Source organism: Taudactylus pleione, unplaced genomic scaffold (genome assembly GCF_031769625.1).
Source record: "Taudactylus pleione unplaced genomic scaffold, aTauple2 ptg000041l, whole genome shotgun sequence".
In the NCBI taxonomy this organism is placed as follows: domain Eukaryota; kingdom Metazoa; phylum Chordata; class Amphibia; order Anura; family Myobatrachidae; genus Taudactylus; species Taudactylus pleione.
Window position 1 is genome coordinate 7,693,113 of NW_028284443.1, and position 26,245 is coordinate 7,719,357.

Genomic DNA, 26,245 nt, shown 5'->3' on the forward strand with positions numbered 1-26,245 from the left:
GCTACATCAAAGGAAGTTGCATTTGTGGGATATTAAACACGCATTCAACAGGGTCCACTGGGGCTGATAGAAGTCTTGAGGTGTTTTGAGATCGGAGGGAGTTTTCAGGACTTTATTTTGGTGCTTTACTCTAATCCCTCAGTGAGAATATATTCCAGTACTTTTTGTTCTACTCAGGGCTCTAAACTCCATGGGGTTCACAACAAAATCTGCCTATTTGCTATGGAAGATGAGATAATTGCTTATAATTTTCATCCACCCTACCATATCAGCTCTGATGCATAATTGGATGTTTTATTAGGTCTTGTGGCTGGGACATTTGGTGTTACAATAATTGTGGTAATCTTAACATTTTCAGTATTTATTTCTGACCATACCCAGAGTGCTTCCACCCTCCCTTGAGAATGAAGAAACCTCTGCTAGCTAGGATGTCTCTGTCAGACATAGAAGAGAGGTTGGCATGTCCAAATCTGGAATATTATCAAATTGCATGCTTGGTCAGGCCAGAGATTAGTCTTCTGAGACTCCCACACCATGGCTCCTTTTGGAACGGATCATGCCTTATTCACGTTCATTGCCAGACCTGTTGTGGCTTTCTCCACCTGTCAGACCTGTCTATGCACACTAACTGCTTTGATTAAATCTATTTATGTTAGTGTATTAGGAATTTTTGTCAATATATACTAAGAATAAATTTATTATTATTGATTTTATCTTTAAGCCTGATATGATTAAGGAAAGCCAGTCACTAATTATAGTGACCCCTTTCCACTTCCTCCCATATCCTGGGTTATATACTGTACTGCATGTGCCTGGACTTGCTTGCCATTTACTATATACTTATTAAACTACTAGGGGGAAATCTACTAAGAATTGTGTTTGGTCAATTTGGGCAAATTCATTGATAAAGGTGCGATCCTGCAATTTGGGAATTCACTAAAGGTCAAATTCGCATGGTAGCTTTGGCCCCAATGCAATTTACGAATTTACTAAGACTCGTCTTGTCCAAATTGACAAAATCGTCCAAGTCGCACTTCAATGCATGAAATCAATGCACGTGTTTTACAAATCGTGCTGACATGTGAAAATCATTTTAATTATTTTCAATATCAGTAGTCAATGAAGAATACATGTATGAGACAAAACAATGTAAGGGTGCCTCTTTTTCTGCATTATATACTTGGCATGCTAATTAGTGACATTGTTCAAAATGTAATTTAGCGGTGAAGTAGGTCACTATTTTTCACACACTATTTAATTAACATATCAGGGTATTTGCACATTTTTATTTTCTAAAGTATTCCTAGTCATTTAGCAATTATTTGAAGGAGAGTTAGATACAAAATACAAATTAGTACATGATAACTGCTTTTATATTCTAATAGAAAAGAAATGAAACAATGCACAAGTTTTATTACGTCAATACCTGCATATTATGTTCTTACTTGCTTTTAGTAAAGGTCTTCTTGATAGGAAAAATAAATTCCCACCAAAAGGGAATAAACATAAACACCTTTTTGTTTTTTATACACATACACATATGTGTAATATCATTTTTTTGGTGCAGCATAGAAATCATGTGTATTTTAACAGCATACAACAAAAAAATTAAGACATGTTGAAACTTTATTGTGATGGCTGACTAGGGGAGGGTGATGAGCGACTTGGACCTGCGGCTCCACCTCTGGTGCAGGCCCCACGCCTAGGTGGTGTTGGTGCGGGTGAGGGGTTTAAACTGTTACCGTTAGTACTTATAGCCTCAGGGAATCTACTCATTATTGTAGAATTTAAAATGACCTTATTTTGATTAATGTCCCGTACCACATTGGTCAGAGTTTGGAACATGCACATGGCTGGATTCTTGTGACTGAGGACCTTCAGTGTGTGGATCTAAAGGAAAAGAATACGTAAGTCTGAGTGCATACATGAAAAGAAGTCAACACACAGCAGAATAACCAATGGTGGACTTTGGAAATGTTTTCTCTTTGGAGCCAAACAGACAGGGGCACTCTTTAAAAAAAAAAAAAAAAAAAACATTGTCATCCCAAAATACAGATGTTTCATTTAGTGGTTGAAAGAAGAAGGAGGTTCATGTACAATGTTTTTTACAAATGTGAACATATGATCTTTTGTGGAGTACAGCATTGCAAACATGGAGCTGTACACAAGCATTTCTCAAGAAGACTTTGTATTTTTTGCAGTACATGCAAACATTTCATTAAGTTAAAAGTCTCTATTGTGATGGTTTGCCACTTTTTACAGGAAATCCAGACATGTAACCCAAAGTTTGCTTTTCTAAAGTACTTAACAAGACATTTGCCTGAAATGTAAAATGTTAATGCATGCACGCGTTCATCACAGATACTCACCAAATGGCTGCGCACAGGGAGGTGTCTGCGGCATGAACAGGCTTTGTCCTTGTTGGGTCTCCCTACTGCCAACAGAATGCGGCGGTGCTGGCTACTACCTGGCAAATTGTCCTGTTGAAGATGGACCTTAAAGAAATTCAGCATGTGTAAATTACAATAGAAGCATGTGTTTATACATTACCAAGGCACAATATGCAAAATGTATTTACCTGGCGTTGCATCATCCTGCCATATGGGCATACATGCCTACCCTCCCGGGTTTTGCGGAAGGGTAGGCATTTCGCCCACATTCTGCCCACTTCCTAGTGAAGTGGGCAGAATGGGGAGAATTTCCGCAGCTATCGTGGGTCCCGTGTAGGAGGTGGGGCTAAATGTCGTGATTCATGGAGAATCACACCATTTAGCCCCGCCCCTATTTACATTTAAGCCAATCGCGGCACTTTGTCTTGAAGGGGCGGGGCTTAATGACAATACCCATCAGGCCCTGCCCTTGTCACAGCCCACCTGCTTGTCCTCCCCAGGCTTCTCCCGGAGAGGACAGGCAAAAGGTAGGCAAGTATGCATATGGGTAGTCTCACATGTTTCTTCTTGCCACTAACAGTTTTGCCTGTGATGTAATATTGGGAGATTTAAACAAATTGCATTCATGGAAAAACATTTTGTTAACAAAAAGAAAACCTGCAAGGACATTTGTAACAAATAACAAAAGAAAACCATTGTACATTGTCCAAAACATGACCAGAGAAAACAAGCAACTGTACAGTGCATCGGCCTAATGATTTACCTTTTTCATATATCAACAGAGTTGTAATGGCACTAACAAGTAAACCAAGCTTTTTCTTGGTGATTACTAAAGTTCAAGTTTTTTCCCCCCAACCTACATACAACAGGTGTAAGAGAATTAAAGCGGCCGTGTGGTGACATATATTAATTCACATCAATAATTGACATATCCAGGTATGCACAAAACAATGGACATTGTTTGCTAAGTATTATGGTGATTGGGTTGAAGTTTCATTGCTAAGAACAAAAATATGAGACTGTTAACACATTAAAATGACATGACAAAGGTAATGATTATAATATAACTCACACTTTTTGGGCAGAGCATCTATGTTGTGGACATGGACAGCATCAATCACCTCTGGCAGGATGATGGAGCACAATGACTCTTCTTAGTCCAGCCACTCCATTTGGAAGGAGGATCCGAAACCAGTCTGCCTTTGATGTTTGGTCTCTGTGGCCATTTTGCTCTTCACACACATCTTACCATCGCTGAAGCACTTTTCATAGACATCGACTGTGCCTTCAGCGTCCCTGAGCAGTTGACCTGATCCAGTATTTGATGCCACATCACAAATTTTCTTCCGACCACTTGTATCGCTAGAACAAATGGTCGTTATGCTTCATGACCCCATTTAAATGGGCCGCATTTTTCACAAATTCAAAACGAACTTTTGCCGTGGGCCACTGTTTTGCCGTGGGCCACTGTGCTTTCATCCTCCTCCTCCTCCTCCTCCAAGTCAAACTACAGCAAAGGCTGCTTCACAGAAGCCTCTTCCATATCTGATTCCATTTCCCCTGCCCTCCTGCTACCACTCTCCTTCTCCATAAAAACACAACACACTGAAAACTAATAAAAGAAAATAAAAAAGTCTCTAACACCACCTCATCCACATAAACCACAGACACTCACAAGCAATGACAAGGCAAAAAAAAATGACACAGGACAAAAAAAAAAACGAGACAGAGTTTAAAGCCTTAGAAGTCTACAGAAAAACACAAGACAACTTACACTATCATCAACCAATCAAATTAGATATAAGCAAATCTTTCCTCTTCAAACCACTGGCACACACACTCCAAACACGAATGACACCAATGCACGTGTTCCCGGTGGTTTGTGGGCATATTTATTCCACCATGGTGACGCCATAGTAGCATGTGCGAATTCTGGCCAATCAGTTTAGGTTTGCGATTACCTCCGACTTGACATGCGCATTTGAGGGGGTGTGGGTTCCGTCGAATTACCCATTTGTAAATTCAGTTGTGAACTCAGTTGAGATTAACCCCCAAATTAACTGATCTTGCACAAGCCATAACACAACTAGATACACCATCGAATGACAAAATGCAAGCAAACACGAATCTCGTGCGTTTTGATCAAAAACCATTTTGGCAATAAGGTGTGAGAATGGTTCGCATTCCAACATGATTCTTAGTAAATTTCCCCCCGAGAGTCAGGAGGCCCTTTTACTTGCTCAAACCAAAAGGCAGCAATTCTCCAAAATCCATACTACCATCAGTTTGTGTAAATACAGCAGCAACTGCACCTTTTTCCACATGGTGTGTATGCTGCTCGAGAATGTGTCTGAACACAGCTCAGACTTAAAATAACAGAACAGCTTATAAAATACCTCAGATCAGACTGTTTACTTTCAAAGATTGTCAGGCAATAACTACTCAATCATGAGGGTCATGGATACCAAATCCCCGCAGTTCTATTAATTGAGAGAATATGGGATATTATTTTTCTGGATTATTTTACATTTTGCACAGTACTGAATTCATTAAGCGGTTAGCTTCATAGTTATAGTCAAGATGCTTCATTTTCACTGGGGATAAATTCATCTGGGAACTATTATAATTTGAAACATATTGGCTGAAGTTTTGTGACCATTTAAGTGTTACCAAATCGCTAGTAATTTTGCAGTCTACTGAAGTCTATATTAATCTTTTACTGATCAATCAAAATTTTCGATTAAACAGATTTAAAACACATTGCTGGTTGACAGGTAAAATAATACATATTATTAGAGTAATCTTGGGTTGCACACCAATTTTTGGATGTAAAAGAATAAAAAGCCATTTAAAAATGTATGAAGCATTCACATTTTTGCTTGAAAATAAATGAGAAACTAAATAATGTGGCCATCAATTAGTGAATAACAGACTATGGGCGGGATTCAACTAGTCCTGTTAACTGAACGGGTGCTAATTGTTTGCCGGCCCGCTCCGTTTATCCTCTGAGACCCAAAAATAAAATATACTGAAATGGTTTTAAACCACAACCTGTACTGGCTATAGGAGATGATACAGGTTATCATTGAGATAATGGTAACCTGATGCTGGCTCTTCATGTTAGGAGGGCGCATGCCATCATTTATTTTCAATAGGAAAAATAATTTATAAAATAATTCCGTTATTGATGTTGGTTATCTAGTGTATCAATGTGAAAACAAGCCCACATTTGGTGGTGACAAACGGTAGTCATGTCAATGTGAAATGCCTAATGTCATGTTAATGCTTGCTACATCTGTAGAAAATTTGCCTTTCAGCAAGACAATCAAGCCAAACACACAGCACATTTGCAGAGGAAATGTTCAGAAAATTGTCCCCCCTAAGCAATCAGTGTATGGAATAATCCTTTCAACCCCTGAATTTTAATAAACTGAGCAGTTGAGATTGAAAGAATGTTAAGAGCTCCTCAATTTTCCTATAGGCGGAGTTTAAAACTGTTCAGCATTACATTTGGAACTCCCATCTATAAATTGATAAGCAAGCAGTCATTTAAAGCTAAATGTGGGACAAACACCTACTGATACCTTATTATTCTTATTACTTAATTGTTATCTGTGGCCCCAAAATAATTGTGTGTAAATATTAGTTATAAAAAAAAATATATATATATATATATATGTATCAAATTTGAAAAAAATAGTTTATAAGCGTTATGCGTGTACATTTTCAGAAAACATTGAATAAAAATTTTATAAATGACATTAATCTTTGTAATTGTTTCTAGCACAATCAATTTTTGCATGCTTAAAATCACAGTTCTACTCAAAAGGTATTTGGATAGATTTTCAAATTTAAAAAAATCTGTTAGTTTTATTAGGGCTGAATTTCTGAAATGAAAGATGTAGGTGTCACTTACTTCACTTCTTAATCTACCACAATTGCCAAATTTTAATAAACTATTCCTTTTTATAACTATCCTATTATCTTCTTAGATGTCTAGCTTCATGGTTACCCCATTGTACTTCTTATAGTTTATTTATATTTAACATTAATTGCTTTCCTCCATCTATCCACTGCTGGAGTATAACAATTACAGGATATGTAATACTTGAGAAACTATAGTTGAGGGATAGTAGGTTGGCTGTATCTTCATTTTATTCTATGTAGTCTTTTTGTTATAATGTACTCTCTTCTATAATCTTCTTGTTAATCCTCCATGTAAAGAAGCGTATTTGTATTGGTTACAGTACAGCTTATCCCACAATCTTCCCTGTATGTATGACGCTTTAACAAAGAAGCATATTTTTCAACAAGTTTGGAAGCCACACACAGCACTGCGGACAAATACATTCAATCCGCAGAGTATATGTGAGTGACTCAAAAGTGTATTTCAAAGGGAGTAAAGAAGTTAAAAACACAAAGCAGTGGCTATACTGAACAATGCCAATTATCAGCTATATTATCAGCTGTAGAAATTTAAGAATGAGATGCAGATATCCAGAGATGACTTGTGTGATACTAGTAATGGGCCCCATCCATCTGTGATGGATTGCCGCGATTCTGCAACACGGCACCGCGGGATCGCAGAAATCCAACATGTTGGATATTGCCGATCGCGGTCAAAAAATGATCGCGATCGTCAACATTTAACATGGCAAATGTTTGCGATCCGGCTACGAATCGCAGAACATCGATGGTGGACGATTGGAAGTTTGCGATGGGCGATCAGAAATTTCCGATCGCATCCCAGCATCACAACGATCCATCGCAGATGTATGGCCACCTTAATACAGACAGACCAGACTTAATCTTGAATGGGACAACAAAGACAGGTGTGAGCTTATTAGTTGAAAATTACCAGCTAATTCACATTGAATTGACGAATAAAGATCCAGTGTAAACAATACGCTGTTTCTAATGTTAAAACTATACCAAATGAGACTTGGCAAACAAAAGGAACATATAAATTGAAAAGACCCTAGTACAACTCCAATCAATGGCTGAGGAAAACCACATGGTAAGGATACTTCTGTACAGTCAACATGACACATACTTAAGACTGATAAATGCTATGGAAACAAGGCCTAATGCTGGGTACAAACTAAACAGATATATCTGCAGATGATGGTTGTTCATACACACTGAACAACCATCATCTGTGTTAAGTGTGTATGAGGGGGTGGGTCCGCCCCCCTCCACGCAGCTGCATGAGTACGGGCGGTCTGCAGACTGCCCTTACACACTTGCTGATGGACAAATATGTCTGCAACCAGAATGGCATTTGAAACTAAAATTTACAGTCACACTAGAAGAAAACAAAAGCAGGCATCTTACAGATGCTAGAAATAGGGCCACCTAAGAACATAGAATATGTCTTAGAGGATCTAAGCAGAAAGCTAAAACCCATTCACTGAGTACATAAATCTGTGGAGTGGAACTTTTAAAGCAATTAAAGGTAATCTGTTCCATTGTTTGTGCATAGACTCAAGATCATCATGACAAGTCATAAAAACTCCACATAACGTAACCTGATCACAGAGGGGAATTAAATGGAACACAATATTATTTAGCTCCAGGCCCAGAGCTACAGCATTGAATTGGTCGCGCTGTAATCCTGTGACTAGAGGATTTTGCTCACACCCTCCTGAGGTACGAACAGAAATCCTACTTAACTAGTAACGTGATGCTAGTTGTAGGCTTACCGTTTGCGCTAACAGCATCGCGCCCGGCACTTAAGTTGGAAAATGTTGTTTACCAGGACTAAATCTTGGGCATTAGTTGCGGTAAACAGCATCTCCCAACTTAAGTGCTGGCCACGATGTGGACAATTGAATAGCTCCGGCACTTATGCTTGCAGACAGAAGAATTATCGCTAACAAAGGTATTGGCCATATGTAATCATATGTTTCAATAGCCATAAACCTGCTCAATTACTTCTCTAAACCTTCTGGCACCTTCTCTTCAGTTGATCCAACAAATGATGATGAAGTATCTACACTCATCTCACTAACTCTCCTCTTGATCTTATACCTTCACAAATCATCAGAGCTTTGTCTCCTGTGCTCATTTCAAACTAAACTAAAATCTGTAATCTCTCTCTAGTGGTAGCTTGCATTATTATTTAAGCATGCAGTAAAAACTATTCTGAAAAGCCCCCACAAAATTCTGACCCCAACTCTTTCTCAAATTACCATCCCTTCTTTCAGCTTCCCTCTATGCTACTTGAGAGACTTGCCTACACCCACCTCACACACTTTCTTCACTCGCACAACTTATTGGACCCACTTCAGTCAGGCTTTTGCTACAAACGCTCCACAGAGACAGCACTAAGATAGTAAATGATCTGATTACTGCAAAGTCTAAAGACCATTACTCACTTATTCTTCTGGATCTCTCTGCTGCTTATGACACTATTGACCACTCTCTTTTCAAGCAAACACTACAATCTGTAGGTCTTAAGGACACAGTCCTATCCTGGTGCTCATCTTACTTATCTAAACTCTTTCACTGTTTGTTTCTCTGGATAGACCTCCTCTTCGCTACCTCTACCAGTTGGATTACCGCAAGGCTCAGTCTTAGGTCCTCTGCTTTTCTCAATATATACAATGTCTCTTTACAAACTAGCTCTTTTGGATTTCAGTATCATCTGTATGCAGATGACACTGAATCCTCCCCAGATTTGTCACCACCAGTATTGGTCCACATTTCTGAATGTTATGCCATTTCATTTTGGATGCCATCTCGCTATCTCAAACATAGAATTAATATTTCCACCGGCCAATAGCAGTTACCAACCTGATATCTTTATCACTGTTGATAATTCGACAATCAACACTAACCCACAAGACTCTGCACTTTTGTTGCCCACATTCAATCTGTTTACAAATCCTGTTGCATATATCTAAAGAAAACATATCAGAATATGCCCATATTTTACACAAGACACAGCAAAAACTATAATTCATGCACTCATTAGCTCCCACATTGATTACTGCAATAGTCTCCATATTTGGCAGTATCAACAGAGATGGTGCTGGTGAGCAGCAGATTCTGTGTGGGGCAGGATGGATCCGCCCACACAGAGTACAAGGGCATTGTGGGAAGATGCCTAAGGGCTGCCAGATGACCAGAGCCCAGGTGAGGCTGCTGGTGGACAGTCAGACAGTCCAGGTGGAGCTGCAGTTAGAGTGAAGCAGACCAGGTGGTCAGGATCATACCTGCAAGGAGGCAGGGAAATCCCTATACCTCTGACAGTATCCTTGTGAGAGGTGGCAGCCAACAAGCTAAGCAAGCTATACCAGGCAAGGAGGCCAGTGCCCAGTCCTGCATGTGGCAGGAAGGACCACCAATCTCAGAGACTATTAGAGACTTTCAAGCAGACTAGCTGCTTCTGTAGAGAGTGTTCAAGAAGTGAGCTAGTGCCCTATGAGAGGGCTAGGTTGTTTGTTATTTTCTATTTTTGTTTCCTGATTTCTTTGTGGCAGTAAAGTACCATTTTTGTTTACTTTTACTGGAATGCCACGTGTGGACTCTAATTCTGCACATAATCACAGCACCACTGACCCTAATCTACCAAACTAATTACCCCAAGCTATCGCAATTATATATATATTATATATATATACACACACACATATACACACACGCACACACAGTACATAATACATAATAACACAACCCACATCATAAACACCATGAGGCCTGGACAGTATCCTCCCAGATGGAATATCTTTGTGTCCAAGTCCCCTGTACACTAGACATATATACTTCCCGTTCTCACTTATAAATGAATGAAAAAATTGTTCTCCCTGCAGGATGGAGCTTGACACACAAAACACTGCTGTCAGTCACAGCAGCAACCAGACAGTCATAGACGGTCACTGACTGACATTCAGTCAGACCAGCGTCAGGGTCCAGGCCGGTTCCACCCCACATTGGGAGTACAGGGGTTGGCTGAAGAACATGCTGGATGCGGCTCCTCTCACCGTGCTGAGCATTCTCCTCCGAATGGCATGACGTCATTACGGCTGACATTCCGGTAGGGGATGAAAGAGAGAGTCCCGACCAGTAGCGGCAAGTGGGGGCGACCTTAGCAGTCAATGACTGACTGTGATAGCCAGTGCTTGGCTGCCAGACTAGATGGCACTGGTAGATTGACCGCGGCTGCGCCCTCCATGCCACTGTTCCCCCGGCCAGCGCCTCTCCTTATGGCATATTGTAATAATTATAATATATAAAAGATATCTGGCAAAGCAAGCTGGGGCTAGAAGTTTCACAACACCTGGAGTGCCACAGTTTGTCCAGGCCTGAACTAGATCTTATTTCATGTAGCCTGTTCTTCACATGCAATTTTTAACTATATTACTTTTCCAAATATTGTCAATTACATTGTTATGTAGGATTATGCTTTATTTTGTTTAAAATTTTGTTTGCGTACATCAATAATTGTACTCTTTAAAAAATATGAAGGAGACTACTTACAACATTTATTACATGTAATTTCTCAGATACTTTTATAGGAGCAACTGAAATACATAAAACTTACTTAGTAATGCAATGGAATTTTGTAATCATTAGGGTCTTTAGAGTGATCAATTTATACATAAAAGAGTGTGGAAAAATAGCTATGAGCTTTATAGGTTATGTAGAGTACACTTGTAAAAATACCTTACATGAGGTGGGAATAACATTGTGGCCAAACTAAGAATCCCTACATGCCTATGTTCTGTGTGCAACTGCCGATGTATTTACATGCGAAATGCTATGTTACAGTATCACAGCCGCTGACACTGTAACGTTACATTTCGCATGCAGATATACCCGCAGTCACACATACAGAATATAGGCATGTCATATCATTTTAATCAGCAGAAGCTGCTTGTGCATAACTATTCGCACCGCTGTGCGAATAAGACGCATCGGAAGGTAAAACATCGCCCCACAAAGACGTTCAGTGCTACCGAGTCACACGGCACTCACATGTTATGTGTTACGTGACTTGTAGCGCACGGGGGGATAGATTTATGTAGACACATATGTATTCTGATAAATTTCTCCTATCTTCACCCAGTTAGAGAGCATAACTGTGAATGTCACCAACCAAATTTTTCCATGGAAAAAACACAAATCCATTTTCTATGTAAACAATTTTAGAAAGTTAAATTTCAATGAAAAAAATACATATCGCTACCCAAAGAATTTGATGGAATTTTGTAATTAGGCTCTTGAGAGTGATCAATTTACACATAAGAGCAGTGGCGGATTTTACCTAGCGGCTGCGAGGCTGCAGCCCCCCCAGTAAAATCCTCCACTTGTTCAGTGAGCCAGTGCAATCCGTGACTGCACTGGCTACAATGTGACTGGAGATGGCTTCCTATTGGAAGCGCCACCTGCCAGTCACGCACAGGACATGCAGCCCCAGGGGGAAGTGTCTCCTCCCCCTGGGACTGCCAGTCCTGGCTGCCATAAGCAGTGAGGGGGATCCAGAGGAAGCCGCTGCTCTGCCTTTCGGGCAGCCCAACAGGGCTTCTGGGGGCTGCTACCAATGCAGCCCCGAGAAGTTGGGATCTAGCGTTATACTCATGCGCAAGTCCTGGTGCCTGACATTCATTGTGTAGGCGCCGGTACCAGAAACAGCGGCAGCCCCCCTAAGGTAAGAAACAGCGGCAGCCCCCCATAAGAGTGTAGAAAAATAGCTATGAGCTTTATAGGTTTCTAGGTACAGAAATGTATGTAAAGTACACTTGTAAGCATACCTTACTGTACATGAGATGGGAATAACTTTGTGGCCAAACTAAGAACCACTTCAATGGTGCACAAATGTGAAGACATGCAGAGGTTAGTTACTTGAAGAACTATAGTCTTGTTTATATGAACACATTTGTGCATTGATACAGGTCTGCTCAACATATTGTCAGTAAAGAACGGCCTGGTTGCAAGGAATTTGTTCAATATCAAGTCCAGAAACCAGGCTATTGGGTCATTTGTACCATAACGGCTTTCCATGCTCCCTCTTTGTCAAAGTTCCTCAAAGTTTTGTTGGAAACCTGCAAATAAAGAGAAGTACTCTAAGTATAACTGCCACGTAATTATAGAGGAATATTCTGTTCAATATACTTGCAACACCAAATTACAGTGTGAATTTGTAAGATGTAGTTATCTATTGTAAAACTGGGGTAGTATATATTAAAAATCAACGTGGGTGTGGACAAACAACTTCAACACTGAAAGTGCCTTTTCATTCAACTAGCGCAGAGCATCTTTTTGTGCAACTTTCTACCTTCCGATGCGTCTTATTCGCAGTGGTGTGAGTAGAACGCACAAGCAGCTTCTGGTAATTAAAATATGTGACATGCCTATGTTCTGTGTGCAACTGCCATTGTATCTGCATGCTAAACGCTACGTTACAGTGTCACAGCTGCTGACACTAACGTTACATTTCGCATGCAGATACACCCGCAGTTGCCCACAGAATATAGGCATGTCACATATCATTTTAATTACCAGAAGCTGCTTGTGCATACCTATTTGCACTGCTGTGCAAATAAGACGCATCGGAATGTAAAACGTCGACCGAAAAGATGCTCGCCGCTACCAAGTCACACGGCACTCACACATTATGTATAACGCGACTTGTAGCGCATGGAAGATAGATGTATGTGGACACATTTGTACTCGGATAAATTTCTCCCATCTTCACCCTGATAGAGAGCACAACTGTGCATGTCACCAACCAAATGGAAAAAAAACAAAACCATTTTCTATGCAAACAATTTTAGAAAGTTACATTTTAATGAACAAAATACATACCGCTACCCAAAGAAGGAACAAAAAATATTCAAATATCCATCAGACGTACTCCAAGTGCAGTCCGTGTTTTCCTTCCTAGAAAAGCCATCATCATTCTTTGTTTTGATCTGACGTAGTCCCAAAACAAGTATAAACACCCCCAATAAAGCCCCTGAACTAAACCACACTAAAATAACATGTCAAGAACCTCAAAGACTCTTCTTTCCTGTCCAGCCAATCAGTAATCACTGAATAATTTCCCCCAATTCATAATTATTTGTTTGTCAAATACAAGCATTCATACATGGAGTCCTATTAGCTATAGCTCCATCAACACACATTTAATGAAGTTATTTTTTTTAATGAATGGCACATACTAACAATCTGTACATTAAAATAGTAATATGTGTTTAACATTAAATTTTAAGAGGGCCATATTAAATTAAATTATGGGGCTATAATAATTTAAGATGTGGCAACACTTATTTCATTATCTTGACAACATCTACTGTGACATTAAAATAATAAAAATGAAGCCCCAATCATAAATAAATTATTAATGACCACCTAATTCAATTATAAAATACTACCCCCTCCCCCCTACTATCAAGGCTAAACTCATAAATCCTTTTTAATATAATAATCTTTATTTATTTTTTTAAAAGAAAATTTTATTGAAACGCCATGAAAATAAGCGGTTCCCTTTCATTTCCAAGAAAAGGGAAAATATAGTGAACACATATACATACATACAATTCCATTTATGATAAAGAGTCATAAAATTAACTGTCGACAGTTATACACTTATAGTCAAAAACCTAATGGTATAAGTTTATGACAAAAAAATAAAACTTATCTTGAAGCAAAAGATAAAGATGTGAATAGTCCTTTACTGTTATTATTCTTCGACCTCTTCACAAAATCCACCTCTCCATACATTACATCGTTAAACACCAAAGAAAAAAGGTAGGGGAGCACAGCCGCCGGACCATGGCACCAAATAAAAAAACGGGGCGGCGGAGGAGAAAGAAAGCAAAAACAGGAAAAATCCCTTCAACTATCTAAACGGATCCTCCAAAATTATTTGAAGACAGTACCACTGAGTTAGTTTCAATGACTCTTGAATTTTACGCCTCTGATCTAAATTCAAGGTCTCAATATAGCTTTCCCAATTTTGAAAATTTTTTGAAACACGTTTCTTTTTCTAGCAAAGTTTCCATCCAGTCCATGTTGAATGCATGGAAAAGCTTTCCTGAAAAAGTCGCAATGTTTGGGGCGTGGCATTGATCCATGTCTGAAGTATAGCTTTGCGGGCTATAAATAATGCTATAAATCCGCCACAGGGGATGACAGCGAGGGCAAGAGGCCGAGGAAGACATACCTGCAAGGAACTGGCGATGAGGGGAGAAGTATGCTTTATGAAATATATTCAAGAACATTTCCTGATATTGAATTGCAGGGAATAGGTTTCGTGATTGATGAAGTGTTTTGACAAGAATATCATGATAATGAGGGGATAGTGTGTACCCATCGGCTCATTCCTGAACGTACCTCCTCATGTTGCATTGGCCGTCTTAGGAAGGAATAGTGGATCGATAACGCCTTCCTAGAAGCTGGCTCCGATAAAAGTATAGTATTTAACGTGTTGTCCCAGTCCGCTTCTGAGAACCACTAAATTACGGACACTACATAAATGTTTCGCTTGCAAAAAGGCAAGGAAGGGGATGTGTGCGGAACAAAGAGAATCTTTCGGACGTCTCAGAATATGAGAGAGGTCGTTTTAGCAAAATATTAATAAAAGTACCAATATTAGTCAAACCTTCTTTGTAAAACTTGGTAAAAGGGAACAAAGCTTTACCTCCCTTAAACGCTGGATTGCTTATAAAGGGCAAAAAAATAAATATATGGGAATTAAATTGGAATATGCAAAAAACTGACTAGAGTACAATCTTCTAACAATTGGCCTTCAATTGACGAGTTTGCATAAATATCCTGGCCATGTGGCCAATCCCGAAGATATCTTAATATAGCAGCGTGGTTGTAATTTAGGATATAAGGAAAACTAATACCTCCGTTAGCCTTGGTTTGTTGCAATTTAATCAACCCTATATGAGGGCGTTTGGACTGCCAACATTTTTTTCTAAAAAGGGTTTTTAACAATAGAATATTCTTTTGAGTGAAAAAATGAGGAAGAGCCTAAAATAAATATAACAACCTTGGGAATGTTACCATCTTGATTAGATTAGCTCTACCCATGTACGATTGACAGAGGTGTCTCCAGCCCTCCAATTCCTTGGCCGTATATGTAATTGCATTCGAAAAATTAAGCTTATAAAATGCAGACGGGTGCTTAGGAACTTGAATTCCCAGGTAATCAATAGAAGTCTTGGCCCACTTCAGCGGAAAATGGCAACCCAAACAAGGAATTTTTACATTTGGATGCAGATAGAGCCCTACAGATTTAGATAAATTCAGTATATATACCCATATAATCATCTTTTATTTTGTACCCCCTAACATACAGTATTCCAGCGGTTTGCATAATCACATGTTGATAGATCTGGTGTATTGTAATCTGGTATATTGTGGTAATTTGTAAAATAAAAAAGGACTTTCTCCTTGCTAATACATACATTTTAAAATGCATATAAACAAGTTAATATTTTTTCCCACATGATTATTTCGATAGCTACTTTTAGTCTCAAAACTTTGAGCTGTTTTGTAGAACGTTTAGTATTTAAAGTTATTGTTCTGTGTAGAAATCAGAATGAGCACAGAGAACTTCAATGAGGCCTTGCTTCACTGATGAGGTGGTATGTTTTGGATCATGAGCAGTTCCTTTCCTTCTCCATACTCTTCTCTTCCCATCACTCTGGTACAAGTTGATCTTTGTCTCATCTGTCCATAGGATGTTGTTCCAGAACTGTAATGGCTTTTTTAGATGTTGTTTGGCAAACTCTAATCTGGTCTTCCTGTTTTGTGGCTCACCAATGGTTTACATCTTGTGGTGAACCCTCTCTATTCACTCTTGTGAAGTCTTCTCTTGATTGTTGACTTTGACACATATACACCTACCTCCTGGAGAGTGTTCTTGATTTGGCCAACTGTTGTGAAGGGGTTTTTCTTCACCAGGGAAATAATTCCTCTGTCATCCACCACAGTTGTTTTCCATGGTCTTCCGGGTCTTTTGGTGTTGATGAGCTCTCCGATGCGTTCTTTCTTTTTAAGAATGTTCCAAACAGTTGATTTGGCCACACCTAATGTTTCTGCTATCTCTCTGATGGGTTTGTTTTGATTTTTCAGCCTAATGATGGCTTGCTTCACTGATAGTGACAGCTCTTTGGATCTCATATTGAGAGTCGACAGCAAGTGATTACAAATGCAAATGTCACACCTAGAATCAACTCCAGACCTTTTACCTGCTTAATTGATAATGAAATAATGAGGGAATAGCCAACACCTGTCCATGAAATAGCTTTTGAGTTGATAGTCCCATTATTTTTGGCCCCTTAAAAAGTGGGAGGCACATATAGAAACCTTTGTAATTCCTACACCGTTCACCTGATTTTGATGTAATTACCCTCAAATTAAATCTGAAAGTCAGCAGTTAAAGCACATCTTGTTTCTTTCATTTCAAAGCCATTGTGGTGGTGAATAGAGGCCAAAATATGAAAATTCTGTCAATGTCCCAATATTTATGCACCTGACTGTATATAGACTGTTAATGTTTCATAAACTAATATTAAAACAATATGTATATTGAATAAAATAACGCATTATAAAAAGGGAGGGAGTTATGAAACTCACATAATTATTTCTGTAATCAGACTTGTCCAACTGAGACACATTCCATGATGAACCACGCATTATCATTTGCGATTTGTAATGTACACACTGGATGGCAGTGATGTTTGTGAGCACAGCCTGTACCAGCAGGATCAGCATCAGAAGTAAGAGCAAAACTTCATGAAAATGCTAAATGGAGAAAGTCAAGAAATCCATCTTTGTTATTGAGAAAAAATAGCAGTAATATGAGTTTTGCAATAGAAATGGAATAATCCACTAAACTGCCATAGTATTTTAAAATGTAGACCATCTATGCATCATGAGTAGTAAGCAAAATTGAAAAGCAGTATTATCTAAAAATCTATATTGAATTTAATCCCCATAAAAAGTATTTTGACAAGTTAAAGAAGTGGGTGAATTGCTCTGATTTATTGTCCCATAGCACTGAATATAATTTGTAAATAAATTTGTAAATAAATTGCCCTGTTAACAGCAATGTATGATTCAGGCTTTGTTGTACATGCATCAATGGGTATAGATTGAAAAACAAACACCAATAAAAGCACATACACCATTCTGATAAGGACAGATTTGTTTCATGCTGCATTTTTGGTCCCTTTGAAATAGTACATCATGGTGTCTTCCTTGCAAGTAGAGCAAAAATTACTGCCATCTGGTGGGCTTTGGCCATTAAGACCACCCCTAACCCAATTACACCATAGCCACATCGCACTGGAAAGGTGCCCTCTGTCATATGATTCAGGTCATGGGAATTCGCACAACAAATAGCAGTGATCTCAGTGATCCCATCAAAGGGGACATGGAGAGCCTTATTAAGGGACACTGCAGACATGGGGCCTGAATCAGAGGTGCACGCTATGTTGATGCCACACGCAAGCGGCCAATGTTTTAAGTCTGCCCATGTGTCCAAGTCGCACTGCACATGCGTCCTGATGGTTAACGCACTAAGACGGAGATCACAATTGCACACAGAGACATGGAATTTTGATGGGCAATTCAGGAAAGAAACATGAGGGTGGCTAACCAGATGTGGGAGTGTTGCAGTCTGTGACCATGATTAAACGGTGAAACTGTACCTGCCAGGGGGTAGGTGCAATCTTTGAATCTTCGATGTTGCAACATATGGCGCAACGATGGTGCCTCTTAGTACATGCAGCAACAAAATACCGCCACTGCCAGTGGGTGTCTTAGTAGGCTGAGAATCGGTCATGCATTTGCACAAAGGCGCAGACGTCGTTGCGTAAAAACATGCAGTCGTGGCTGCAACTATGCCCACCTCTGAATCAGGCCCATAGTATACAGATTACATCTCTTTTTTTTGTTTTTAATACATTTCAACCTACAGAGTCAAAGACCTCACAGAAACACTGACATGTTCAACTTTCTCTCCCATATCAACACATGGATATATGTGTAATATGATTTTCTGATACACATCTAGCTCTGTACATCTACAGCATATTACAGGAAAAATAGTAAACTTACAGTAACAGCGGGTGGGTAAGTTCTAAAAATATCAATCGTCCGAACGATGCTGACAGACAGGTAAGCTGATGTAGTAAATAATAATGGAGATGTAATACTGCTAGTAGCGATCAGAACTTCCACCTAGTAGTACACACAAAAGTCTATAAGATTATAATAAAGAGAAGCCAAAAACGGAGAACCAACTATTGTGCATTGAATAAATAATGTAATTAATAGAACAATTCACACAATTAAAACAAAACATCCCCCATTACGAGATACAAGTGAGACAATGAAAGCTGTATTTCACCAAGTTCTGGCTGCGCTCTGATATTACACAGTCATGTCCTATACACAGTATAAAAAAGGACCCCTCTATTGCATTATCAACCAGTATTCTTGTGCAATGCTTTCATTAATCTGACAAGAGGCTGTACATAGGCTATACAGTGGGTTAGACATTCGATGGGTAGTCTATGTACAACTGCCATATTCTACAACTGCTATATTCTACAGTGCTTTGATATCAATTTTGTAATCATGACACCTCCCATGTGTGTAAAAGTAATTACAATGACCTATAGGAGGGCTAGTAAAGTCCCAATGTTAATATTAAATAAAACAAAAACAGCACAGATGCCAGACAGCCTTAAGGTGCCCATCCACTAGACAACAGGCAAAAGACTGTACGATTATGACATTGTAATCGTGCAGTCGTTTGTCTGTCTGTGATGTGCCTACACTGAACAAGCAGTCGTTCAGTGAAGGCACATCAATCATCTGCAAACATGTTGAACTTGACGTTATCGTCCGTTTGTACAACATATTTGTACGATGATAGATGTCTAAACGACCAGCGTGAGCGCGCAACGCTGGTCGTTTTAGATATTTTTTAAACAATCTGCAAATGATTTTCAAATGATTATCGAACGATCGAATGATAACGATATCGTTCAATCACTCAATTTAATCAACTAGTGGATGTGTGCCTTTACACTATTACAGGAAGACCATAAGTTGGGGTCCCATTGCTAACATGAAAATCTATTCCAGGATGAAAGTAGGGAAGCTGCCTCAATGGTTAAGGCTGCCTTAAAGAAAATATACATGCCCCCTTCGTTCCAGATACTTACAGCCCAGCTCTGAAAAGCTGGAATCTGGTTTAATTAACAAGCTTGGCTCCAAGAAAAAATAAATAAAAAACACAATAGCTAAATAAAATGAAATATTAAACACAACATTGTAAAATGAACCATCATTCACCACTTTACAAAATATTATATTCTTTTCTTCCATTGATACATCATAGTCCAAATTAAAAATCCTAAAAAGTATCAATAAGATTTACTAAGTGCTAAGTGACTGGGACTCTGCTTAGCCTCCAGTCAATCACAAGCAGCTATTGTGGGAAGCTGCTTGTGATTGGCTGGACTCCCAATTACTCCTGTTCATAATCATTTAACAGGGGCCCTTCATAGTGAGCGATGAGTCACTGTTATGGGGATACTCTTCCCTCGTTTAGATTACGACTGGTCCACAAATAAAAGAAAAAAAGAAAAAAAAAGAAGAGGATTACATTTCATAATAAAGCAGCAAACATAGGTTTTTTCACACAGTTACAACTGGAATGTCATAGATGCCACTCTAATGGTGCGTACACACTGGACGATCGACAACGATATCATTATACAATCTCCCGGGTGTGCTGGATGATTGATATCGATCATCCAGCACACCACGAACTCACCAACAACTTTAGCGATCCGCGATCAACGATCGCGGGTCCATATAGTAATCTGGTCGATATCGACCAGGCTGGCTTGCATGCACAGTCGATGGACGATATCGAGCATTGCAGGTCGTTGGGCACCGAAAACTTCACGATATGAACGATACGATCAATATAGTTATCGTTCATATCGTCCATTTTAATCGTACAGTGCACCATAAGGGGTATTATTTTGTAAGCTACCCATCCATCAGCTTAGGGATAATATCATAACAGAACACAGTTGACTCAATGTAGGTATCTGCTCTGCAATTACCACTATGGGACTGGTTTTCATTATAGCATTCCCCAACATTCTCAGAGTTTCTGATATAGGGCCTGATACAGCAAGGATCACAACTGCTAATACATACGCAATCAGACAATTGTTGCGTACTGCGCATGCACTGCACGCAAACTAGCCATTATGATCGGGACTGCGACCACACAGACCCATCGCAGAGTGGCTGACAGGAAGTACAGTTTGGGGGTGGTGACAGCGGGGGGTGGGGTCATCAAAACGCAGGCATGCCAGCGTGTTTGAACGCCATTGCAGGGGCGTGCATAAATTATTTACTGTGATGCCATACGCAGCCTGAGCTCACTGCGTACAGGAAGTTAGCAATTTATGAGTAAGGTCAGAGCTTGTTGTGCAAGTGTGCGTGAGGCTGCGATGGTACTCGGTCTTACCGATGGTTTTGCAGTCTTGCTAAGTATTACGGAGCTGTGTAAGGTAAGGTGGGTGTCCTTATGTTATGCTGCGATGACATAGCGATTGCAGTGGATTAGCATACTATTGCAGTGAGACTACGTGAGTAATTGCTATTGCAATCGCAGTTGCGATCCATAATGAATCAGGCTCATGGAGCAGATCAGACCAGGCTGTCCAGCATTGGGGCTGGTGAAGAATAAGATTGGTGCATAACTTTATTTAAGACTTCATATATAGTGTGCACAGTAAATCTTTTCCTTTCCTTGACTAATCTCAAACACTAAAATAAATACACACGTAAATAGCATATTAATGTTTTATTTCCTTTCAAAGACTTACCAAACATTTACTTGGGTATTCCGATGCAACATGACTAGCAATGGCACTTGGGAAACACTGAAAGTCAAAATATTGTTTAAGTTAATCATATACACAAGTATATTGATGATTTATCACATCTTTCAGATATATTACATTTATCACAGGATCTGCTCATTTCACAATACAAAACTGACCTGGTGAAACCACTCCTTACTGTCCTTAATTACAAAGACTGCCAGCAGCAGTTTCACTCTCAAGACAGTCAATAAGTGGTAGATGTGTGCTATGCTTCTACACTATGTAGACAAAAGTGATTGGACACAAATAGACCAACAAGATTTAATTGATGACAGTACTTTGTAGGTCCACCACCTGCAGTGGGTACTGCAGACACCCTACTTGGCAAACTGTCCACAAGTTTCTGGACAACAGCAAGCGGTATGTTTTGCCATTCCACCTTAATTGCCTAACTAACACTGAAGAAGGTCGAGTCAACCTAGAATGCACCCGTCGCGCCAATTCGTCCCAGAGGTTCTCAATGGGGTTAAGATCTGGACTCTTAGCTGGCCAGTCCATTCAGGTCACCGAATTTTCTGTATATCAGTCCAGAGGCGCCCTGGAAACATGACAGGTGGCATTGTCGTCCTGATAAAAATATTGTTTCCGTAGAACTGCCACAATGTAGGAAGCACAGAGTTATTGAGAACATCTCTATACATCTCAGAGTTAATGTGACCATGCATTACAACTAGTGGACCCATGCCAAACCAGCTGAAACTAGGGATGTCGAATCACTTTTGTCTACATAATGCAGAAAGCCTGTGTCATACTATATTCCATGGTGGCCATAAAATTTTCTGTGCCTGATCAAATGCTGATTCTAACTTAAGTACAGTATGTATATTAATCACCTCCACCTACTGCAGTGTTTATCCAACACACATTTATCACTTTCAAGATCAAATTTCTATTTTCTGACATTGTACCAGTTTCAAAAGGATTAAATTATTTATTGGATGCTGTAGTGATTTTACAGTATATTTATAACTATATTTTTGTTTTATTTATTGCTATTACTTAAGGAAAAACGTTTCTTTCATGCAGTAGCTGCAACACCAGCTAGATTATCTTGTTTACCAAGTATTCCGCTTGTTTCGCCTCTACAGGAAAGTAGATGTATTTTATACAAGGTCTAACAATGCAGTTTCAGTCTTGTCATAAAATAGTAAAATTGCTTTTATGTTGTAGAAACTATACTTGCTGTATTTTTTTCATATCATCTGTTACTGACAAAGGGTTCCACAGCTTCTATTGCATTATATATTTCTAGTTTATACTTGTATTTAGTGCTGTAAAAAATAAATTGCCCACAAAATAAATTGCCTGCCCAAATGAGTTTACAATGTTATTCCTGGGGCATTGTAAAATACTGTATATTTATTTTATTGTCCAAAGTCAGAAGGACTGGGCATAGACCATACTTACCGACATTTCACCCCCTCCTTCCGGGAGGGAGCTGTCGGGCTTTGTTGGAGGGGGCGGGTCGCGGCAAAAAGGGGACAAGGTCAGACGATTACACATATTTGGGGAGGCGGAGCATGGGGGTGTGACATCACTATCGTGTCATCGTGGCTCTTCCCCCTCTTCACAATGCCATTATTAATGGCATTGTGAGGCAGGGGGCGGGGCCACGATGATGCGTTTCAGCGCGGATTGCATCACCGGCCTTTCCGCTGCCGGGATTTAGACTGTAAGTGCGGGGGCGGATGGGTCGCTGGGGCCCGGGAGGCTTGCCTGCCTTTCCGGGGGGGCCGGGAGCGGCACTCGATTTTCGATTCAATAAATAATGTAACGACCTCTCATTGCGTAAATTTATCAACTCGTACATATATGTATAATCAATAGTATGGCCGTGGGGTACAGATTATTTTTCAACATAGTCCCCATGCTTGTCTAAGCATTAGTTCCAACGGCACACCAAGGCATCTATCCCGGCACAGAAGAAATCAGTATCAAGCGCCTGAAGCCAGGACATGGCGGCTTGATGAACTTAGTTGCGTATCGCCTTCCACCCAGGTGCTTCTTCAATGGTCCAAGAGATGAAGTTACTCGGTGCCAGGTCAGGGCTGTAGGGAGGATGGTCCAGTATCTCCAAATGGTAGCACCGTAACAACTGATGCATGTGGTAGGCTGAGTGTGGCCTAGCGTTATCAAAGGCAGTACACCAAACCCAAACCTGTTTCCGTGACATGACGTTCTCACCTCAACAAGTTGGTGGTGAATTTCAGCTGCCAGTCACACTTGTGTTCGTTTGTGGAACCGGGGTCGCGTAGAGGTCTGTTTGAGAAGTGGGAGGTGTGTAAGCAAAGCTGGCAGACCTGAGGAGACCTCTTGACATGTTAGTAGATGCTTCCCTGACCGGGAATCTCGGCAGAGAGATGCCGGATCGTACCCACTAGACCACCAGGGTCGTCTGTGTTGATGATGGTATGATTTATGTAGCAGAGAAGACTGTAGCAGTAGATTAACCAGGCTGAACTGGGTTGTTACCTGATCACAATATAAGCACTTTTCTTACTTGGTTCTGTAGTCCAGGACACTTGAGTTGCAGATCTTTGCAGAAGTATTTACCAGGCTTGAACTGGGTTTTCCCTGTAGTCTGGGAGCACTCTAAAGATGACTGGACGGGATACAGACCGAACAACGGAATGGATGGTAGCTGTGGAATAATCTGGAACGGAACCAGGAACGGCTGATATGCCTGAGCAGACAGGTGGATGCTTTTCACAGGTGTAGCAAAGATTCAGCACACTGGAAACTAGCTGGAATTACCTGTGCAACTTGAGATGCTGATTACACAGGAGTAGAATGGCTTAGAACGTTAGTGCAGCAAATACAAACAGAACTGCACCAGCAGGATTACAAATTAATGTAACCGGAGCACAGTTGAGCTTCACTTAGTAGGGACTGAGCTAGACAACACACAGGTGATTAGTGGTGAGTCAAAGATAAAGCAGAAGTTAGGCAATTCTGAATCACAGCTGGGAGACCAAAGGTTAATTACACTGCCATGGTTTCAGGATTCCTTGTAAAGGTGGCCATTCATCTGCGACGGATCGTCGCGATGCAGGGATGCGATCGGAAATTTCTGATTGCCCATCGGAAACTTCCGATCGCCCACCATCGATGTTCTGCGATCCGTCGCCGGATCACAGACATTTGTCATGTTAAATGCCAAAATTGAAGGGCTCCCAGGGGGACTTAGGGTTAGGTACCCCCCCCCGGAGGGTTAGGCTAGGGGAAGGGGGGTGGTTAGGGTCAAATTCACACTGCCGCCACTGCTGCTCCAGCGCTGGGCAGCAAGCTGGCAGCCATGGAGCGAAAGTGGCAGCATTTTGAATTTGATGCTGACCGCGAGCCAATTGAGGCTTTCTGCGTCATTGCTCTGCAGCCTGGTGCCCCAATGTACTCCGCCCCCTATCACAGTGCTCGGTGCTCTTAACCTGTCATACAGTCCCCAGCCTTGTGCCTCACTGTATTCCGGCCTATCACACAGCCCGGTGCCCCGGCTGGCAGCACAGTGGGGGTGAAGACCATGTGTTCATGATGCCTTGTACCTGATGTGTTCTCTGCCACCCTCGGATATGGTGGATACCCCGCTGCCCTCCAGGCTCTTGGAGATCTGCGTCCTAGAGGGGGCCCCAGTGGAGAAGGTCCGGGAGATAGACAACGTGGATACAGGGGTGATAGAGGATAGTATTATTATTAATGTCTTTTCTAATAATTATCCTTTATTCTGGGGTAACATTCCCTAGTGCCTGCTGTTCTACCTCTCATCATAGTGCCCTTCTCCTTTCTTCACAGGCTGCTGGAGAGGGATCGTAAAAACTCTCTCTTGCAAAAATGCCTCAATAGGCATAAAGCAGTTTATGCGATCAGAGGATGACCTAAACTAGTTGGGCCAAACTTTGAAAAGCTTCGCTTCGGAGCTTGGTACAAAGGAGCCAGATCGTAGTTCCCATGGATTATTTATGGGAACTGCGATCTGCACATAGTTAGCCTTTTGCAGAAGATTTCTGTGAAATCTCCTGGATTAGGCTGTTAATAGTACATAGCGGTCATACATAAAATTATGCAGAAACTGTAGTTCATGCATTATTCTGTGAAAAATGTGCCTTGATAAATAGGCCCCATAGTGCTTTAACTTTATCTGTGCATGATATTGTTTATTCCACTAAGGGGGCGCCAAAATATATATTAATTTACCAAAAACATTAGGCTTGGGGTGGCCCTGCAAGGGACCCATTTCCTGTAAATAATTTGGGTGGGAGTCTCCAGCCCACATTTCGGATCACCAGGGTGGAGAGGGTGCAAAGAAAAACCAGTAGCATTTGTCACTAATAGCAGGTTACTGACTGTAAGAGGATCCACTAAAACAATTTAGGTTGGCACTTCTGGTAGTAATGCATAGATGGCTTGCATAAGATAAATTAGAAAAAAAACAAAAAACAAATAAAATACATTGTATAATTATTTGTCAATTAAGTTAAGGTGAGTACACACCTAGCAGATATATCTGTAGATGATGGTCGTTCATATACACTAAACGACCATCATCTTCCCTCCCCGCTGCATGTGTACGGGCGGTCGGTATCTGCATATATATATATGTCCAGCCGGCGTGATAGGTCTGAACGACGTCGTTCACAGACATATCGCTGGTACACACTGGCCGACGGGCACCAGATATATTGGCCAATCAATTGATCAGCCAATATATCTGTCAACGTGTACCCAGCTTTAGTCCGGTTAAGTTTAGTGCTCCGCATTTTTATTTTTTCTATACTGGAAATGTTTTATGTCAAAATAAAATCAGGCTCACAAAACAGCTAGATTTATAGGATTAGTTATAATACAGTTTTTTGTTTTTGGAACCTTAAACATATACAACTGATTACTAGTGGTAGGTCTTCTAGCAATAAAACGATGGGC

General features: G+C 40.4%; 1 protein-coding gene across 8 annotated transcripts in view; it reads right to left on the reverse strand.

The window, feature by feature from the left end:
* Nucleotides 1-1,165: 1,165 nt before the first annotated feature.
* The window catches only part of MLC1 (modulator of VRAC current 1), a 76,091-nt gene continuing 51,011 nt past the window's right edge, over nucleotides 1,166-26,245 (reverse strand). For 6 of the 8 annotated variants that reach the window (XM_088457611.1, XM_088457613.1, XM_088457610.1 and 3 more), the window contains 5 exons: nucleotides 21,272-21,328; nucleotides 18,471-18,593; nucleotides 16,986-17,153; nucleotides 2,370-2,495; nucleotides 1,166-1,890 (listed from right to left, as the gene is read on the reverse strand). In XM_088457611.1, coding sequence (XP_088313737.1) covers nucleotides 1,627-1,890; nucleotides 2,370-2,495; nucleotides 16,986-17,153; nucleotides 18,471-18,593; nucleotides 21,272-21,328 — 738 coding nt within the window. In that variant the 3' untranslated portion in view covers nucleotides 1,166-1,626. Of the gene's footprint in view, nucleotides 1,891-2,369; nucleotides 2,496-10,791; nucleotides 12,437-13,199; nucleotides 13,275-16,985; nucleotides 17,154-18,470; nucleotides 18,594-21,271; nucleotides 21,329-26,245 lie in introns of those variants that run through there. The other 2 variants (XM_088457616.1, XM_088457615.1) reach the window with 2 other exon arrangements.